This window comes from Acinonyx jubatus, chromosome A2 (genome assembly GCF_027475565.1).
Source record: "Acinonyx jubatus isolate Ajub_Pintada_27869175 chromosome A2, VMU_Ajub_asm_v1.0, whole genome shotgun sequence".
Classification (NCBI taxonomy): Eukaryota; Metazoa; Chordata; class Mammalia; order Carnivora; family Felidae; genus Acinonyx; species Acinonyx jubatus.
In genome coordinates this window covers 85,493,819-85,512,456 of record NC_069383.1, presented here as the reverse complement: position 1 = coordinate 85,512,456, position 18,638 = coordinate 85,493,819, and the positions used below count along the sequence as shown (strand labels likewise).

The window sequence follows — 18,638 nt, the reverse complement described above, 5'->3', positions numbered from 1 at the left end:
ATAAAAAATATAGTTCTTTTTAAAATTCTCTTTAGAATTTAGTACATTCTTTTGTACATGCAAACAAATACTGCCAATATAATCATTAAAACAAATTAGTGCCTATTCCTTATTAGTTTTGGTTATTGTTTCACTAAAAAATATACAGTACCATTGAAATAGTTACACATTTTAAAGGTAAGTTTTGATTAAATTAATCCCAGTCATTCTGAATTATCAAGTTAGAGCAGAATTACTCTTGTGGAATCTATGTCCCCATACTTACCTCTTCTGATTTTAAAGAAGATGATTGTTTGATTGAATTCAGAATTTAAGAGGGTAAAGGACATCTAGTCACTGCAGGTCAGCTCTGCCACTAAGTCCAACCAGTTGGTTACTGATTATCTACCCTGCTTTAGAGACACTCATGGCAGATTCGGTTACATATAAGTGAGTTGTTCAGTCCATGTGGCTTGGTCTAGGTGTTCTAAGATTTTAATTTTCAGGGTATATTATATCACACAGTGATTTTAAAAATAAGAAAGGAGTCACAGGAAAGCAGTGAAAAAGAGAAAAGGATTTAAATAGGACCAGAGAAATTAGTATGAATAAGATAATGTCTGAGAGAGAATAATCAAAATGAAGGGCTCTTACAGAATCATGTAATCATTTTATTCTACCTCCTTCATGTCTGTCTTTTTTTTTTTTTTTAATTTTTTTTTCCAACGTTTATTTATTTTTGGGACAGAGAGAGACAGAGCATGAATGGGGGAGGGGCAGAGAGAGAGGGAGACACAGAATCGGAAACAGACTCCAGGCTCTGAGCCATCAGCTCAGAGCCTGACGCAGGGCTCGAACTCACAGACCGCGAGATCGTGACCTGGCTGAAGTCGGATGCTTAACCGACTGCGCCACCCAGGCGCCCCCTTCATGTCTGTCTTTAAATCGTTCCTGTATTCTCAATTTCTCATTCCTTGAAACAAGATTTTTATTTGAGTGTTTATTTGTTTTGAGAGACAGAGAGAAAGCGTGCGCATTTGTGCGTGCGAGCAGGGGGAGGGGCAGAGAGAGAGAGGGAGAGAGAACATCTCAATCAGGCTCCACCCCATCAGCACAGAGTCTGATGTGGGGCTGTATCCCACAAAATGTGAGATCATGATCTGAGCCAAAATCAAGAGTGAGACACTTAACTGACTGAGCCACCCAGGCACCCCTTGAAACAAGATTTTTTTTTAATGTGTAAATAAGAGGACTTTTAGGTAGAATGATGTTGTGAGTCAGAAAGTGCTCTCTCCTGAATTTCCTCATAATATCTCTGTTTCTGGTGTCCATTTTGTCTCTTAATTGTAATTATTTGAAATAGTTTTAATTTCAGGATTCTAATTTTCAATTAATGCTAAAAGTGAAAATCCTTAGTTAAAACTATAAGTTATTGACCCATTTCAGTGTCCTGTTGGATATTGGGAACGAAGGGGAAACTTAGTTTCTTAGTATTTAGTTTCTTAATACTGAGATGGACCATAAGAGTGGTTTCTTCATGCTGCCCCGCTGAAGGTGTACTTCAGAGAACTTTCCAGCATCTGAGAATGATGGGCATAGAAGCTAAAAGGAATTCTACTACTTGATGTTTACCCTGTGTCTTCAATTGCTTTCAAGACTTTATTTTTCAGTTTAAACCGTAACCCACATGGTAATTGTGATCTACATGTTTATGAATTTTTAATTCTGTAAAACATTGACATTTTGTTCTTTAAAAATAACTCCATAAAGAATTTATTATTGGGGCGCCTGGGTGGCTCAGTCAGTTAAGCGTCCGACTTCAGCCCGGGTCACGATCTCGCGGTCCGTGAGTTCGAGCCCCGCGTCGGGCTCTGGGCTGATGGCTCAGAGCCTGGAGCCTGCTTCAGATTCTGTGTCTCCCTCTCTCTCTGCCCCTCCCCCATTCATGCTCTGTCTCTGTCTCAAAAATAAATAAATGTTAAGAAAAAAAAATTTATGAAAAAAAAAATTTATTATTGGTAGTTTTTTCTTGAAGGTACCAGAGCTGTAGCAATTGTGTTTATTTGAAATAAAGATTCCCAGTGCCGCGCTAGTCTCAGTCTGGTGAAGCTTTTCCGTCGCTTGCAGAGATTCGCCGGGTCATGGTGTCAGCCTGACTGAGAAAGGGACGCTCCTGGGAGACGAATGAGGAACCACCTCCTCCTGCTGTTCAAGTACAGGGGCCTGGTCCATAAAAGGAAGAAAAGCAAAAGACAAGAATGGCTAAATTCGTCATCTGCCCAGCCCCTGCCACCCACTGCAGTGACATCCTGCGGCTGATCAAGGAACTGGCCAAATAAGAATATACGGAAGAGCAAGTGGCATTAACTGAAAAAGATCTATTAGAGGATGGTTTCGGAGAGCACCCTTTCTACCACTGCCTGGTTGCAGAAGTGCCCAAGGAGCACCGGCTTCTGGAAGGACGCAGCGTTGTTGGTGTTGCCATGTACTAGTTTACGTATGACCTGCGGATTGGCACACTGTTGTATCTTGAGGACTTATTCATAATGAGTGATTACAGAGGCTTTGGCATAGGATCACAGATTCTGAAGAACCTAAGCCAGGTTGCAATGAAATGTCACTGCAGCAGCGTGCACTTCTTGGTAGCAGAATGGAATGAACCATGTATCAATTTCTACAAAAGAAGAGGTGCTTCTCATCTGTACAGCAAAGAGGGATGGAGACCCTTCAAGATACACAAAGAGTATTTGCTAAAAATGGCAGGAGACGAGTGAGGAATGCTGGTGCAGAAAATGACAGCTTTCATTCTATTTTAGATTAAATTCTCAATGATCTTGCTTTCTATCCTGTTTGTGGTCAAATAATAGAATGAACACCCATTCCAAAGCTTTATTACCAGTGGCAGGTTTGCATGTTTGAAATGCAGTCTGTTTAAGATGGTAGTCTTGTATGCCGTTTGGAGTCTCCTTGAACATCTTTTGATAAACAGCAAGATGGTGTGATCTTGATGTATATGAAAAAAACTTCATTCTTGTGAGTCATTTAAGTGTGTACAATGTACACACTGGTACTTAAGAGTTTCTGTTTTAATTCTTTTTTAATAAACTCCCCTTTGATTTAAAAATAAAATAAAAACATAAAAAGTTTCCCTAGAGTAGTGGTTCTCAAACTTTAGTAGTGTGTCTGAGTCATCTAGAGGAATTTTTAAAACACAGAGTGTTGGGTGCTATTAGTCATATTACTGATTCAGCAACTGTGGGATGAAGCCAGAGACTTTGCATTTCCAACAAGTTCCCAGGTGGTGCTAAAACTGCTGGTCCTGAAACCATACTTTGAGAGGCACTGAGTACAGTATTGATTGCAGAAGTCTGAGACAAAGCTGAATCTCATCTGTGCTGAATGAATGCTGAGTTGCTTGTAATGCAAACAGAGTCATTCTACCTATTGGATGAGTACCAACGATGGCATTTAATGCAGTGTCATATTTTATTTATTTTCATAGATTGGAGCATATGATCAACAAATATGGGAAAAATCTGTTGAGCAAAGAGAAATCAAGGTAACAAGTTTATTTCATTTTGTATATTCTAAAACATAGTTCTATAAGTTGATTATTAACCACATTTTAATTTATATCTCTCCATATACTTTTAATTAAAGTACTTTTAAATAACGAGATAAACTCCAAAGTTTTAAATAAAGAGGTATACTCTTATGCTGGCATAATCATGTGTCTTTACCTCTGATGATTTATTTATTTATTGTTTTTGCTTTTTAGCATCTTTCTGTTCTTTTAAAATTTAATTTCTTATGATTATTTTTTTATCAGCTGTCTGTCTTCCCCTTTCACTTGTCACCTTATACTTCTAGTTTGCTTTTCCTCCCTTTTGATGCTGTCATTGCTCTGTACAGTTTATTAAACTGGTAAGTGTTTCAGGACTTTTCCCGCCTGAGTGATCCTGTCAAATGCCGCTCTGCTTCATTGAGATCTGCTTTTGGTGCTACTAACAAGAATGACTTGGACGCAAATAGTTTCGCTGAAAAGTTGGTCATTTTTTAAAAGAACTTAGGAAAATAAAGCATTAAAGTGTTTTTGTGTTAGGTGGTTTTCATGTAATCACTTATGCTGATAAGACATTGTCATAGGCTCCTTGCTAGCATGAAAACTATTTTTTAACCAAATTTATTCTGTTTCTCAGCAGTTGCTCTTTTTTGATAATATTTATATTTTTCATTTGCATAGATAATACTAATCTGTGTGTTCCTGCACGAGCTAAATTTAATCTGAGCCCAGAGAATGTTACTTTAGCTGCTTGACATTTTCTATCTTGTATAGAAAGATGTATATTAGACTGGAAACCAGTTTTAACAGTTACTTAAAAAAAATCTCAGTGTTTAGACAATTCAGTCATCTATGATAAAGGGCAAGGTTCTTTGCCATTGGTCATTTTTAATCTTTAAACTTTTCATGAAGAATTAAAGTTGGTGTAAACATCTAGTATGTTAAATATAGGATTAAATCATGGGGACAAAAAGATGGAATGGATTTTATTTTTGTAGTAAGATACATAATTACAAATGTGATCAGTTCAGTTAGGCAAGGGAGGTGTAGGTCTGTGATGGGGAGTGCAGGGGGAGGCATCCCCAGGGAGGTTAAGAAAGACTGCATAGAGGAAGTGACTCATGAGCCGAGTTTGACAGACGTTAGGGACAATGAGGAAAACATTCCAGACAGAATGGAGAGCATATGAAAATAAATATGCAAGAAGGAAGGAACATGACTGACTGAGGAATCCTCAGGAGCTTGGTTGATAATAGGGTGGATGGAGGAAGGAAATTGGAATGGTTAGGCACGAAACCAGAAAGGAAAATGGGAGTCAGATCATGGAGGGGCTTGACTGCCTTACCTGCAAGTCTGAATATAATCTGGAATACAGTGAGGGAGACATGGATGGATTTTATTTTATTTTATTTTATTTTATTTTATTATTATTTTTAAAAAGAGAACTTTTTATAACTTTGATGTGCAGCAAATTCAGCAGCATACATTTAGCCCAGTTTGGTGGCCAATTCTTAAGCCTTTGCCTTTTCTAACTTGACAGTGTGAGCCACTGCCTTTGGACCCAGGACCCAGGATAGTGGATCTCATCATCATATCTGTCATTGTAACTGGTCCTAATAGCTTCCACCTGCTTAGCCAGAGCTTCTTTGTCTTCCCAGTTAACCTGTGTGAAGGCAACAGTGGTGCAGATCTTCCTATGGACCAGACACCCTAGCCTGGCCTTTCCCTTGATGATGCAGTAGGGAACCCCCCTCTTGATGACACAGGGCAGGCAGGAAGACAACCAGCTCAGTGGGATCCACATGATTTGCAGTCACCACTGGGTGAGCTTCCTTATTTTCCACCAAGGTGGTGACAGTATTAACCCCAGCTCAAAGGACAAGCGACCTCTTAGAGGGGACATCACCTTTGCTGGCAGCTTTCTTCTCAGCCTAGGGCAGCAGTCTATGCTTCTTCTCTTGCTTTGTCTCTGTTGTGTGTCGGGGGTGGGGGTGGGCAGTATAAGTAGTTGAGCAGCTATTTGGTGGTCAAGGGCCCGGGAGAGCTGGTTAATTGTGGGAGGCACTTTTAGACATTTATAGAGAATGGCCCTTTGCCATTGCAGCTGGATGTAGCGGGGCCATTTAACAAAGCAGATGAGGTCTCTTTTCGTCTGGATATCCTGTCCAGTGCCAAAATTCTTGGGCCTTTTTTCACATAGGGGATTGACCACCTTCTTGACCTCCTGCTTCTGCATGACAGCAGGAGGGGGCGGGGGCAACTAGCCTCCCCTTAGCCTTTTTTCCCTTCAGCATCTTGGATGGCTGGAGCTGTGCTACTTTGATTTTTAAAAATTTTATTTGAGTATAGTTGACATGCACTGTTACATTAACTTAAGGTGCATCATATTTTAGTGACTTGGCAAATTCATACATTGTGCTATGTTCACCACAAGTATAGCTACCATCTGTCCCATTGCATCGCTGTTACAGTAGCACTGACTGTATTCCTTATGCTCTGCTTTTTATTCCCATGACTTACTCATTCCATACTGGAGGCCTGTATCTCCCTTTCCTCTTTACCTGTTTTGTCCAACTCTCCCTACTCCTTACCCCCGCCTCCCCACCCCAGCAATCATCAGTTTGTTCTCTGCGTTTATAGGTCTGATTCTGCTTTTTTATTCTTTTTTTTTTTAAGATTCCATTTATAAGTAGAATCATATGGTATTTGCTTTTTTTATTTTAAAGTCAAGTTAGTTAACACGTAGTGTAATAGTGGTTTCAAGAGTAGAATTTAATGATTCATCATTTACATATAACACCCACCCAGTGCTCATCCCAACAAGTACCCTCCTTAATGCCTATCACCCATTTAACCCATCCCCCCCCCCACCTACCTCCCTGCCAGCAACCCTATTTGTTCTCTCTTATGGTTTGCCTCCCTATCTGTTTTTAGACACTGAAGGATTTTAAGCCAAAAAAGTTGCCTGATTAAATTTATGTTTTAGAAACTTTGCTTAGGCAACACTGAGTGTGATGGGAAATACTACAAGAGGAGCAGATTTAAAATTGTGCTTTAGAAATATCCAGGTGGTACTTGAGAGAGAGATTTGGGAGTCCTTGGTATGAATGTGTGTATATCTAGGAATGTGTATATGTATGCTATGTGTATTATATAACATATCATATAATACAGCTATAGGAGTGAGGGGATTTCCATTGGATGATGAGGGGAAAAGGCTGAGAATAGAACACAGGGAAACATCAACATGTAATAGGTAAAGAGGGAGATATAAGTGAAGAGTAAGAGATCCATGACACAATAGTCTGGCAAGACTATCAGGAAAAGTGGGAATAGTCAAGCAAGTAATGAGCAGCATACAGGTTTAGTAAGATGCCTTGAAACCTCTTAAGCTGCTCAGTACAAATAACTACATTCCTCATTTTTAGAACTATTTTAATGCCTAAACAGAGGTTAGGGTAAAGGAGGGTTACTTATTTATTCCTTTGTGCACTGACAGGATGAACTTGGAGAAGACTAAGAACTATAACTTTTTTTCTGGAATATGTCTCCCTTTAAAGATAGTACTTTGTAATTGTAATTGAAGAATTAAAAATGGTATTAAAACTTACTCTTGTTATTTTGAATTAAAGGGGCCAATTTGTTGGCAAGTCTAAAATATTCCATTCTTGCTAAACATTTTAGTGGAGGCAAATTGTAGTGTAAAATAATTTTGCATTTACTCTAAGGAAGGTAGAGAAATAGCTGCTGTGTGTTAATATAATACTTGATTTAAAGCACCTGGTGCTTCGAAAACACTGTACGGAATGTGTTGAGTTTGTCCTCTGTAATCGATTGTCTCTCTGTCATGGCAGTGAGCAGCAACTAAAGAAACCAAAGAAAGCCATAAAAGTAAATTCTTTGGAAATGTTTATTTTTTTAATTGAGACCTTTAGTTGATATTGCCAAAGTTTTTTGTAAGTTGCAGATTATTTTTTTCTTAAACACTTTAGAAATTATAACTGAAAACTTACATTTTCTGATCACCTTAACCCAAATTTAAAAGTTAATGTGGAATTTCTTCCAGCTTTAGTGCTTACTAGAGTTTCAAAGCTTCAATAAAAAGAACCATGCTATTTAAAGTCATTATAGAGGAAAAACAGGATGGGGAAAACTAAATAGGATTTCTGGAAAGTGAAACTGATGGTTACGTCCTTTGGTGGAGTCTAAGTATTATAATAGTTCCATGCATGGGAAGTCTGCATCATTGAACAGAAGTACTTTCTAAATTTAAGCAGCTGTTTTAAGCTTTTTGGCTCAACATTATCTGTGTGTACTTACAGATTTAAAAAAATTCAAAACTTCATATAATTTGTGTCATTGCACCTTAGGAAGGTACTATGAGAGTTTAAGTATTCAATAAAGAATATATTATTTGGATTCTTAGAGATTAATTATATTTCTAATACTTAGTTGTTTCTACTTTCTAGTTTGATCAGTAAACTAGAAAATCTTATTAATTTTAATAAAAAATATTAACATCTTTTATTTTAAACTAACTTGGTTTTTATTTTTTTGTTCATTTAAACTTTTGGTGGTCCATAATTATAGTTAGTACCTGAAAGCTATGCTATTTTGTTTGAATATAGTCTACTCTAAACCAATTAAAAATTTTTCCAACTTAAAATATCTACTTAATTAAAATCAGATTTTTTGAATGCTCACCTGTGGGTGCTAATATCTTTTATTTTTGTGATTGAAATAATTAATGTTAGAAGATTTATCAGTGAAAATTTTCTTTGTTTTTCTTTTTTTTAACACTCTAAATAGTCTGATAGGTTACCTTGAAGGGGAGTTTTATCAAAACTGGCAATTATGCTATGATTCTACAATGTAGCTCAAAATAAATATTTTAATAAAATATAAAATAAGAAATGAACCACATAAAAAAGGTCAAGAAGAATGAATCTTGTGTTGTTGAAAAACAACATAATTGCATAAATCAAGATAATTTACTGTTCCTCTCAAAGGACTTTAAGTTCTTAAAACAATCTTTAGAAATTATAGGTACATAGCAGTAAATTAAGCTTCAGGTTTGCCATAAAACATTGGCAATAAGATTATTTTCAAATTATCAGGAAAAGAATATGTAAAATAAGTAAATCAAAGTATGTTACCATTTTCAAATTTGTTGGCACTAATAAAGATTAAATCTCAAACTTTTTTCAACATCTAGTGCTCTATTAAAGAAATTTTGTTTTTCCATATGTGTATTGTTAGAATTGCTTTCCCAATTTGCAAAATGTTGGGAGTGATTTATAGTTCTGCTAGCCACTCGATCATGACGTTAGAATGGGAATACAGATGGAGTCAGTTCTCGTTATTTGCAGGAGTTTTGTTCTATAAAGTCACCACAAACACTGAACTAGCAGATACTGACCATTGCTCCATCTCTAGTCACAGCTCTTTTGTCAACCAATCAGTACTTATACTTGGTTTTTGTATGTTTCTGTTGAAAGGCATCTTATTTAATATATATTGTTGATTCACTAACACTGAACTCATGGCCAACGACAGTATGACTCATGTCCGAACAAAGCTTATGGAGCACACGTTTTCTCAGTGAGGCACCTCTCAGCCTTCTTATACTCACTTCAGCACTGTGCTTGAGGGCAATTTTAAACAACAAAAATACCAACAAGAAGCATAAAAAAAGCAAAAACCAGCACTTTGTGAAAACAGACTGTGAAAGGATGCATATTTACAGCATGAGAGCTGAAATAAGAAGGCAGATTGTTGCCTTGTTTGACTTCAGATGGGAATGTGCACATTGGGTGACTCAAATTTTTTGCCAGTCTTACTTTGTGCATGTCTGCAAATGACTGCAAAAGCACAGCAAGTATTGATTTTGGGTTACAAATAAATTCTGTGAGCAGGTAAATCTGCAAATACAGAATCTATGAATATGAAGATTGACTATGTATATAAAATTACCATGGCTGTGTCTTCAGTCCTGACTCTTTTGTTTTTGTACCTGCCAGTGGTTTTCAGCTTCACATGGACAACTATTCGAAGGGGTTCTAAGGTTAATTGCTTCTTGATTTCAGGGTACATTTTTGATTTAAACATCTCCATTAATTCTGAGCTCAAATAGTCTCCTTTTCTATGTTTCAGATGCAAACAGCACTTAACTAAATGATTACCTTACGGGTCATTGTTATTTGAATTAGGACCAAACAGAGAATTTACTACAAAGTTACCTGATTAACTGAATGAATAGTAAACAAATTACCTACACACTGTGTCATATCTCAGCGCTTGACTCCTAAAGAATTTAGTCTAAGCTCTTCCAATTCTTAACATCCCTTAAGTTATAAAGTGTGATTTTTTTTTTTTTTCAGTGATTTTGATCTCTACCTCTGCTCCTGCTCCATACACTGATGGCAGAAACTTAATCTTAGTGTTCAGTAATTCTGGGTTTAAACTAATTCAATTCATGATTCCTGCTTTCCCTCCTCTTCTTCCTGGGCATGGCATCTAAGTTCTAAGGTGATTAGGTGGCATTGTGGTCTCATTGGTGGTTGGCATGTGAACGTAGTGGCGACCCTGAGATCTGCATCATCCTCTCCGGGTCTCAGCTAGTATCACCCCCACATGCTGGCATCTGCTGAGAAGTCTGCATCCCTGTCTGTCCCCAGCTTTGTGATCTTCTGCTTCCTGCAGCCACCCCCCCAACATCACACCTTGAGGGCTTTTCAGGGCCACTGCTCTCCCAGCCAGCCCCAGTATACTCTCCTGTGCAGATCTGGGGCCAACACAGTCTCCTGGACCGTCTCAGGCTTTACATCCAAATTGAGTTCCGGTTGTGATAGTCTTTGTTTTAGAATTTTACTTTTAGTAATAAACAGACCTCACATGTTACACACATCCCTAAATGTATCCTTTTAGAAAGTAATAAAATTTATTACAATACTACAGTTATGTTCCAATTGTAACAAATATGTGATGTGTTATATTTTTGTCCAGTGTATTACTTACAGGGTTTTTTTAATTGAAATCTTTAGAATTTGATTATTTTCTGTTGTTCTGGATTTAAAAATATGTAAATTGAATTCTACTTTTTTATTGAGGTATAATTGACATATGAGATTATATTACTTCTAAGTGTGCAACATAATGATTCAATATTTTTATATATTGAGAAATATATGTATTGAGAAATGATACCACAATAAGTAGTTAACATCCATCCCCATACATAGTTCCAAATATTTTTTTTTCTTATGATGAGAACTTTAAGATCTACTCCCTTACCAATCCTACTTTTAATATATTATAGGGTTTAAGGAATAAACCAAAGAAAACAGCCCATGTGAAACCAGACCTCATAGATGTTGATCTTGTAAGAGGTGAGTCTTGAATAAATAACAGCTTAATGCAATTAGAAATTGACCCTGAAGAAACATTATTCAAAGTGGGTTAAATATATATGTAGAGATAAAAGAAATGTGAGCCGAAATGAAGGTGGGAATAGTACAAGAAAGACGTAGTGGAAGTATTTAAATACCATTGACTAGTCTTTCTCCCCACTAAAGATCAGTCCAAGAAATAAAAGAAAAGCAGCTTGTGTTTGCCTAGCCAACTATATGGCTTGTTTATAAAAATTTAAGTGGTAATTTTTAATTTCTAATTGGAACTGACCTTTGAACATTGTCTTGTATTTATAAAATATCTGGGAGAAATTTTGCTGTTATTTCAGTTAAAATGGTTTCTTTCAGAGTACCTAAGTTAATAAGATAGCACTAAGAATGTTTTTAAAAGTGCCTACCACCCAAAATTGGGCACTTCTCACTCATGGTATAGTGCAAACTAAAATTATACATGGTTTTCTCTGTCCTTCAAATGTTGAAATATTTTCTCTAAGGAAATTAAAGAATGATGCATGTATTTTGTCATTTTATTTGACTTTTTTCAGGGTCTGCATTTGCTAAGGCAAAACCTGAAAGTCCTTGGACTTCTCTGACTAGAAAGGGAATTGTTCGAGTTGTGTTTTTTCCCTTTTTCTTCCGGTGGTGGTTACAAGTAACATCAAAAGTCATCTTTTTCTGGCTTCTTGTCCTTTATCTTCTTCAAGGTATAGTTAAGTGATAGAAATTCATTTTGCTTTTAACTTTCAGAATGTTATGTTTTTAGGCTTACTAAGGCTTTTGAGAAAACATATACTAATTATATGGAGTATGAAGATACACATTTGTTGTGATATTTCATTTAATAAGACACAGCTGGTTTGGTGTTAAAAATGTTTGAGAAAACAGTTATGTTCCATTATAATTTTTATGAAAACTTGAATTTGCAAATGGCTAAAGAAAAACACAAATTGAGAGGAATTTAACAATTAGAAAGTCTCTTCAAAATGTACATACATATCACATGTACCTACCACACCAGTCTTTTTTTTTTTTTCTTAAGTTTATTTATTTTGAGAGAGGGAGAGTCTTTTTTTTTTTTTTTCTTAAGTTTATTTATTTTGAGAGAGGGAGAGTGTGTTTGCACGTGGGCGCACAATGGGGGAGGGGCAAAGAGAGAGGAAGACAGAGAATCCCAAGCAGACTCCATGCTGTCAGCCCAGATCGCCACATGGGGCTCAGTCTCACAAACAGGGAGATCATGACCTGAGTCAAAATCCAGAATCAGACGCTTAACCAACTCAGCCATCCAGGCGCTCCCACACCAGTCTTTTTTTATACAAGCTATGTGAGTTCGTTTTTCCTGTATCAGCTATAGTTTCTCTTTTCTTCTATCCACCATATTTGGAGACTGTCCTCATTCTGTATTGAGAGTCTGTTGCCAGGCAGTATTCTGAGTGCTTTTCAGAGTCTCACTTAATTCTAACAACCACGCAGTGAAGTGTTGGTACCAGTAGTTTGCCTAGCTTATAGAGATGGGACCCGAAGGACCTGAGGGCCCCAAGTCACACAGTCCCCAGGGGCAGTAGAATCCAGGTTCGAGTCTAAGCCATCTGACTACCAAGCCACATGCTTAACACAACTCCATTATGCTGCCTCCCAGCGCAGCAGTGCTCTGGTGCCCAGTCAGAGCAGCAACGCACAAGGCATAATACGTGATGCTCTATAGAGTGTTTGGAGGCTTGAAGAAGACACCACTCACATCCCAGCACTGTAACAAAAGCAGTGGTTTTAATTCAGTGAGCACCCTTTCAGTCTTTTTAATGTCTTGCTTTTTTAAAAAGACATGATAGTAATCCTGAATGATTATTTAAATATGTTGCATCAACAAACTCTAAGTAAAAGATTAAGTATCTTATTTTTTTTTTCAGATAAGTATCTTCTAAGTAAATGAAAATACAATAAAGCCTTCAGACTTTTATTTAGGTTAAGTTGTTTCTTTTGAGCCAAGGTACATCATATATACCTAAAAGAGAGTGAACTATGAAGATTTTGTGATTTTTATCAATAGAGAGATTTGTGTGTTTTTCTGATTAAAGAAATGATAAATGTTAATTGAAGAAAATTTGGAAAATGTAGGAAAAAATTTTTAAAAACCTGCCTGTAATCTGTCCTTCAGTTTACTTTGTAACATTTTTTATGTAGTTTTGATTATTCTGTATAAACAATTGTATTTTTTTGCCTTATGTAATCACAAGTATCATAGTCTTTATAATTATATTTTTAAATTATTATACACTGTCCTACATCAGTATTGAGCATTTAAGCTTTTTGCTGTCTTTTGCTATTAGAATTACTGCTGAAGTGAATGTATTTGTGAAGTTTTTCTTATATTTTGAATTATTTTCCTATGATAAATTCCTAGAATGCCTGCAATGGGGTGTAATAACACGTCCAAGGATTTTCATATGCAATTTTTAATCACTTTCAAGAATTTGACCTTTATTGTTATTGTTAAGTAATGCTATTATATGATAGTTCTTCTAACTGTATTTTTATCAGCTATTTTCTAGGTGTAGTGATCCCAATTTTTATTGAGTTACCATCTTGTGTTTGCTGTCCTCTCCAAAAGATTTAAGAGAACTTAATCTAAATGTAGCTATCTTCTAATGCTTTCTAGTTTACCTACAGGAGAAACCTTTATTCTAAAGTAGTCAGAAACTGTAATTGCTAATGAGAGTAATGAGTAATCAGTACCATTGATTGTAATCTCTGTGCATTGTGCTTTCTACTATTTGAAGGCAAGGAAGTTTCCATTGTAACTAGATGTTCACATGTTGTGTCTGAAATTCACTTACTGGCTTGCCAAAGTTAAATAAGAAACACAGGTTAGAACAGACATAAAATAGATCTTTTTCAGTTCAGAACCAAAGTTTAACATTATAAGTGTTCATAAATGATAAACACTGAATATTCTCCTAGTAAAGCTTAAAGAAGTGACTTAACCCACTTCAAGTCACACAGCCAGTGACAAAGTGATGATATGACCCTTAATGACCCTCAAAAATCTGTTGGCACCTTAGAAACCCCTGTGCCTCCATTTTTTTTGAATTAAAAGTTGTGTCCTCATTCTCTATCCCATCCTTATCTCCTGAAAGGTAGAAAGAATCACATGCAGTCAGATTTGGTTTTGTACAACTACGTATAGTTTTTCACTTCAGTTACATAAGTATCTCAACTGTGTATCCTCAACTACATTTATGCTTTTTGCTTATATCATTTCTCACCCAGATTTTTGCCAAGAGCCCTTATATCTTCTACCTTCTATTCATTTATTTATTTATTTACAGAGAGAGAGAGAGAAAGCACGAGCAGGGGAGAGGGGCAGAGAGAGAGAGAATTTTTTTTTTTTAATTTTTATTTATTTTTGAGAGAGAAAGAGACAGAGTGTGAGTGGGGGAGGGGCAGAGAGAGAGGGAGACACAGAATCTGAAGCAGGTCCCAGGCTCTGAGCGGTCAACACACAGCCCGACACGGGGACCGAACCCACGAACTGTGAGATCATGATCTGAGCTGATGTTAGACATTCAGCCGACTGAGCCACCCTTGCGCCCAAGAGAGAGGGAGAGAGAGAGAGAGCGAGAGAGAGAGAATCTTAAGCAGACTCCATGCTCATTAGGGAGCCTGACATGGGGCTCTATCCTACAACCCTGGGGTCATGACCTGAGTGGAAATCAAGAGTTGGACCCTCAACTGACTGAACCACCCAGGCAGCCCTGTCCATTTACCTTTTAAATTGCAAATCCAAACCAGCCACTTAAGGTCTAAATCTCTTTTTAGTTACCATTGCCTTCAAGGTGAAAGCCAAGTTTTTAGTCAATCCTTTGTTGAATCTTTCCCCAGGTTTAACCAGACTAAATTAGCTCTTTGCTGTTTCTTCAGCATTTTGTGGGTGTTTTTGTTTGTTTGTTTTTTTAATGTTCTCTGCCTTTGGACATACAACTGTCTTTGCTTGGGTAACCCTTTTTCCTTATAGTTACCTGGTCAGCAGCGTCTTCTTGTTCTCTCAGTTAGATTAGGCATCAGATGCCCCCTTCTTTGAGAATCCTTTCATAACCCCCCAATTTAGTTATAGGTCTTTCCTGTATATATTACAGCACTCTTTATAGGTACTGCTTGAGCTGCCATAACAAAATAGCACAGACTGTGTGGCTTAAGTGACAGAGATTTATTTTCTCACAGTTCTAGAGGCTAGAAGTCTTAAGATCAATGTGCCATCAGGTTGGTGTCTGGTGAGGTTTCTCTTACGGACTTGTAGATGGCTACCTTCTCACTTGTCCTCACATGGTCTTTCTTTTGTGTGTGAGCAGAGAAAGTTCTCTGGTGTCTCTTCTTAGAAGTATACCAGCTCTATTGGATTAATGCTCCACGCTTACAACTTCATTCATCCTTTGCTCTATGCATTTGGCTGTTTAGGGCCTCAACATATGAACAGGGCAGAGGGCACAATTCAGTCCATTACTGGTATCTTGTTTCTTTCTTTTTTTTTTTTAATTTTTTTTAATGTTTATTTTTTTGGGGGGGGGAAGAGAGAGAGAGAGAGAGACAGAGAGAGACAGAGAGAGAGAGACAGACTGACTACAAGCAGGGGAAGGGCAGAGAGGGAGACACAGAATCCGAAGCAGGCTCCAGGCTCTGAGCTGTCACAGAGCCCGATGTGGGACTCGAACCCACGGATTGCGAGATCATGACCTGAGCCAAAGTTGGCCACTCAACCAACTTAGCCACTGAAGCGCCCCACTTGATTCTTTATATGTCCCCCTTTTCCTCTAAATTGAGGAGGGGCAGGGAAAGAGACTATGTCTTATTTGTCTTTCTAGTCCCAGTGGCTAACATCTGTCACTAAATCTCAAAGACTGACAGGACTAAAAATTGACCTTTAGATGGTTTTTTATTTCTAATGATTATCCCTAGAGTTCTGCTTGGCCAGTATGTGAATCTTTGGAACTTTTGTGCCTAATAAACATTTTGTCATAGTTGAGCTCTTGGAGGAATCTGTAGAAGTTCTGTCTAACAAAAATCTCCAGTAGTTCTGTCTAGTTCACAGGACTTCATTACATGATCGAAAAGTATAACTTAGCATTATGTAAGAGAAGTGAATGCTTTCTTCTTAACCCCTCACTTGAAGGGAAACAATAGGATGGAGGTGATACCAGAACTGTGGATACAGGAACCACTGTCTCAGGAACTGAGGCCATGGGAGGGGCATGAACACTTAGGCACAGCCAGAAGAAAGAAAGAGGGATAAAGTTGGTTCCCAGCCCCACCAGAGAGGATGGTAGTCACAGGGCTGAAAGAATACAGATAAATAACCAGCAAGAGGTTATATAAAATCTGAAGTTCTTTAAGATGTTCTTCTTTGTGCCTGAAACTCTGAACCTCATAAGTAGCATTTGCATCCCCCTTCTTTTTATTTTTTATTTTATTTTTTTAATTTATTTGTTTAGTAGTCCCTACCCCCAACCTCGGGCTCGAACTTATGACCAAGAGATCAGGAGTCACATGCTCTTCCAACTGAGCCAACTGGGCAGGCTGTGTCCCCCTTCTTTTTAAAGATAGTTAATTTAGTGATAGTGAATAGAAGTACTATCACTAATGTTAGATACACACTATGTAAGGAGCTTTTCAGAGTGTTTTACTTAAATTTCTAGTACCTATCTCCGATTTTATTTTACAAAAAAATAAATAAATAAACCAAGGCTCAGAAAGGTAAAGGGACTTAATAAGGGTCACATTAGAGTTCATATTAAAAACATCAAAAACTATACTTTTCAAAATTTCAGCTTTGTTATAAAACAACTAGACACTTTGAGTTAAATTCCAGGGTAGTTCATAAAGATGATTGGTATTTAAAAAAAAAATTAAGTCTCTTTTTTCTTTTTAAAGAAACTTATTACTTAGGAGATTATAAAGCTGAAATTTGTTTTTATGGGACCTCTTTAAATACATATTAGGAGGTAAAGTGGTATGTTAAGCTTCCATCTTGGTGTGCTAGACCAGGATTCTTTCGGTTGCAGGTGGCAAAACCAAATGCAAACTAGCTTTTGCAAAAAGTGTTGTTTTTGTTTTTGTTTTTTTGCTGCTTATTATAAAAATTAAAAACAAAAACAAAAAAAACAGGAAACTAGATAGACTGGTCAGTAACAATAGCCCGATGGCTGTATGTTCCAGTTTGCCTGGGACTGTGCAACCGTCCAAGTCTACTTGTGTTGTCCTGAGGCTTTTATTTCACAGCTCCTCTTTCACTCTCAAAAGAGTCCTGATTTACATGATAAGTTGCCTAGTCATTCAAAAACAGCATATGCCCATCTCTTTGATTAAATAATCATTGATATTTTAGAATATTTACTTAATATATTTTGTTGAAGTAAATTATATACATCATGACATTTTACCCCAGTATACATCAACATGCATCTCTTCAAAATAGGCACATTACACGACATTACAACAATCACACCTAACAGAATGAGCAAAAATCTCCTAACTTTCAGATTCTCCAGTTGTTCCAAAACAGAATTAGAAACTCCTAGGCCCTTTATTAAAGCATTGCTGGATCTAGAGGCTCAGGTGATGTCTTTTTGTGTTGTTGATTCTGTTCTCATCATGCTGGTCTCATTCTTAAGAAGGCTTTTTTCTGAGTGGTGGCTGAGGTGGTATGGTAATTTTGTATTTCCATAGTAGTGCTTGTGATCTAGGAGAAGGGCCTTCTTTCAAGTACTTATATTAATCCCTGAAAAAGATTCTGATTGGCCCCACTTAGGCACATGCCCATCTTTTTATTTAAAAAAAAAAAAAACAAAAACAAAAACAATTTTTTTTAAGTGTTTATTTTTTAGAGAGAGACAGAGACAGAATATGAGTGGGGGAGGAACAGAGAGAGAGGGAGACACAGAATCTGAAGCAGGCTCCAGCCTCTGAGCTGTCAGCACAGAGCCTGATGCAGGGGTTGAACCCATGAACCGTGGGATCATGACCTGAGCTGAAGTCAGAAGCTCAACCAACTGAGCCATGCAGGTGCCCCGCCCATCTTTTTATTAATTCCTGTGCCCAGAATTAAGACTGTGGCAAGACTAGATTACATTTCTATCCCTGAAGTCAGAGAAATAAGACCATTTGATTGACAGATAAAAGGGGCAGACTCCCAAAAGGTAGACACTTTTATGTCTAGAAAGTATAAAGGATGCTGAGCAGGCAAAAGCAAGATTTCTTCTTCGTATGACAGTGCTTAGTATTGGTGAGTGTTTAGAGGTTTTCCTGAAAAATACACCCAAGTAAATTTATGTTACTATTTCTGAGTGGATAAACTTCTATTGAAAAGAAGCTCTTTATAGCCTTATTACACACATCATAGACTTACTTCCTTGTTTGGAAAACAAAGAAATAAGAGCACTAGAAGTTAGTGGTTCTTTTGATTGTGATCTTACTAGGAATGCCCTTAGATTTATATGCATCTGTTTTTCACTATAGCGTTAAAGTGTGTACTTTAGAGACTATGTTGGATGTTATCTTGTTCCAGGAGTTTATTACTGAATACTGTGGGTAGCCAGTGGCAAAGAAAAAATAGTCTGAAAGAGCTTGTCTGGAGTAACATCTTAAACTCATTTAAAATTAGAAAAATAATCTGCCAAGAAGCAGTGTTAGAACAATTT

The 18,638-nt window shown here is 37.1% G+C and overlaps 1 protein-coding gene and 1 pseudogene across 7 annotated transcripts in view; both read left to right on the top strand.

Moving 5' to 3' along the window:
• The window catches only part of PHTF2 (putative homeodomain transcription factor 2), a 127,058-nt gene that overhangs the window by 67,064 nt on the left and 41,356 nt on the right, over positions 1–18,638 (top strand). For 4 of the 7 annotated variants that reach the window (XR_008296887.1, XM_015069731.3, XM_053218569.1 and 1 more), the window contains 3 exons: positions 3,482–3,538; positions 10,860–10,929; positions 11,496–11,654. Coding sequence is in view for 3 of the 7 variants with exons in the window: in XM_015069731.3 (XP_014925217.1) it covers positions 3,482–3,538; positions 10,860–10,929; positions 11,496–11,654 (286 nt within the window). In the remaining 4 variants the exon portion in view is untranslated. Of the gene's footprint in view, positions 1–3,481; positions 3,539–3,808; positions 3,904–10,859; positions 10,930–11,495; positions 11,655–18,638 lie in introns of all 7 variants that reach the window. The other 3 variants (XM_053218572.1, XM_053218570.1, XM_053218571.1) reach the window with 2 other exon arrangements.
• On the top strand, positions 908–3,475 carry LOC106972720 (diamine acetyltransferase 1-like; annotated as a pseudogene).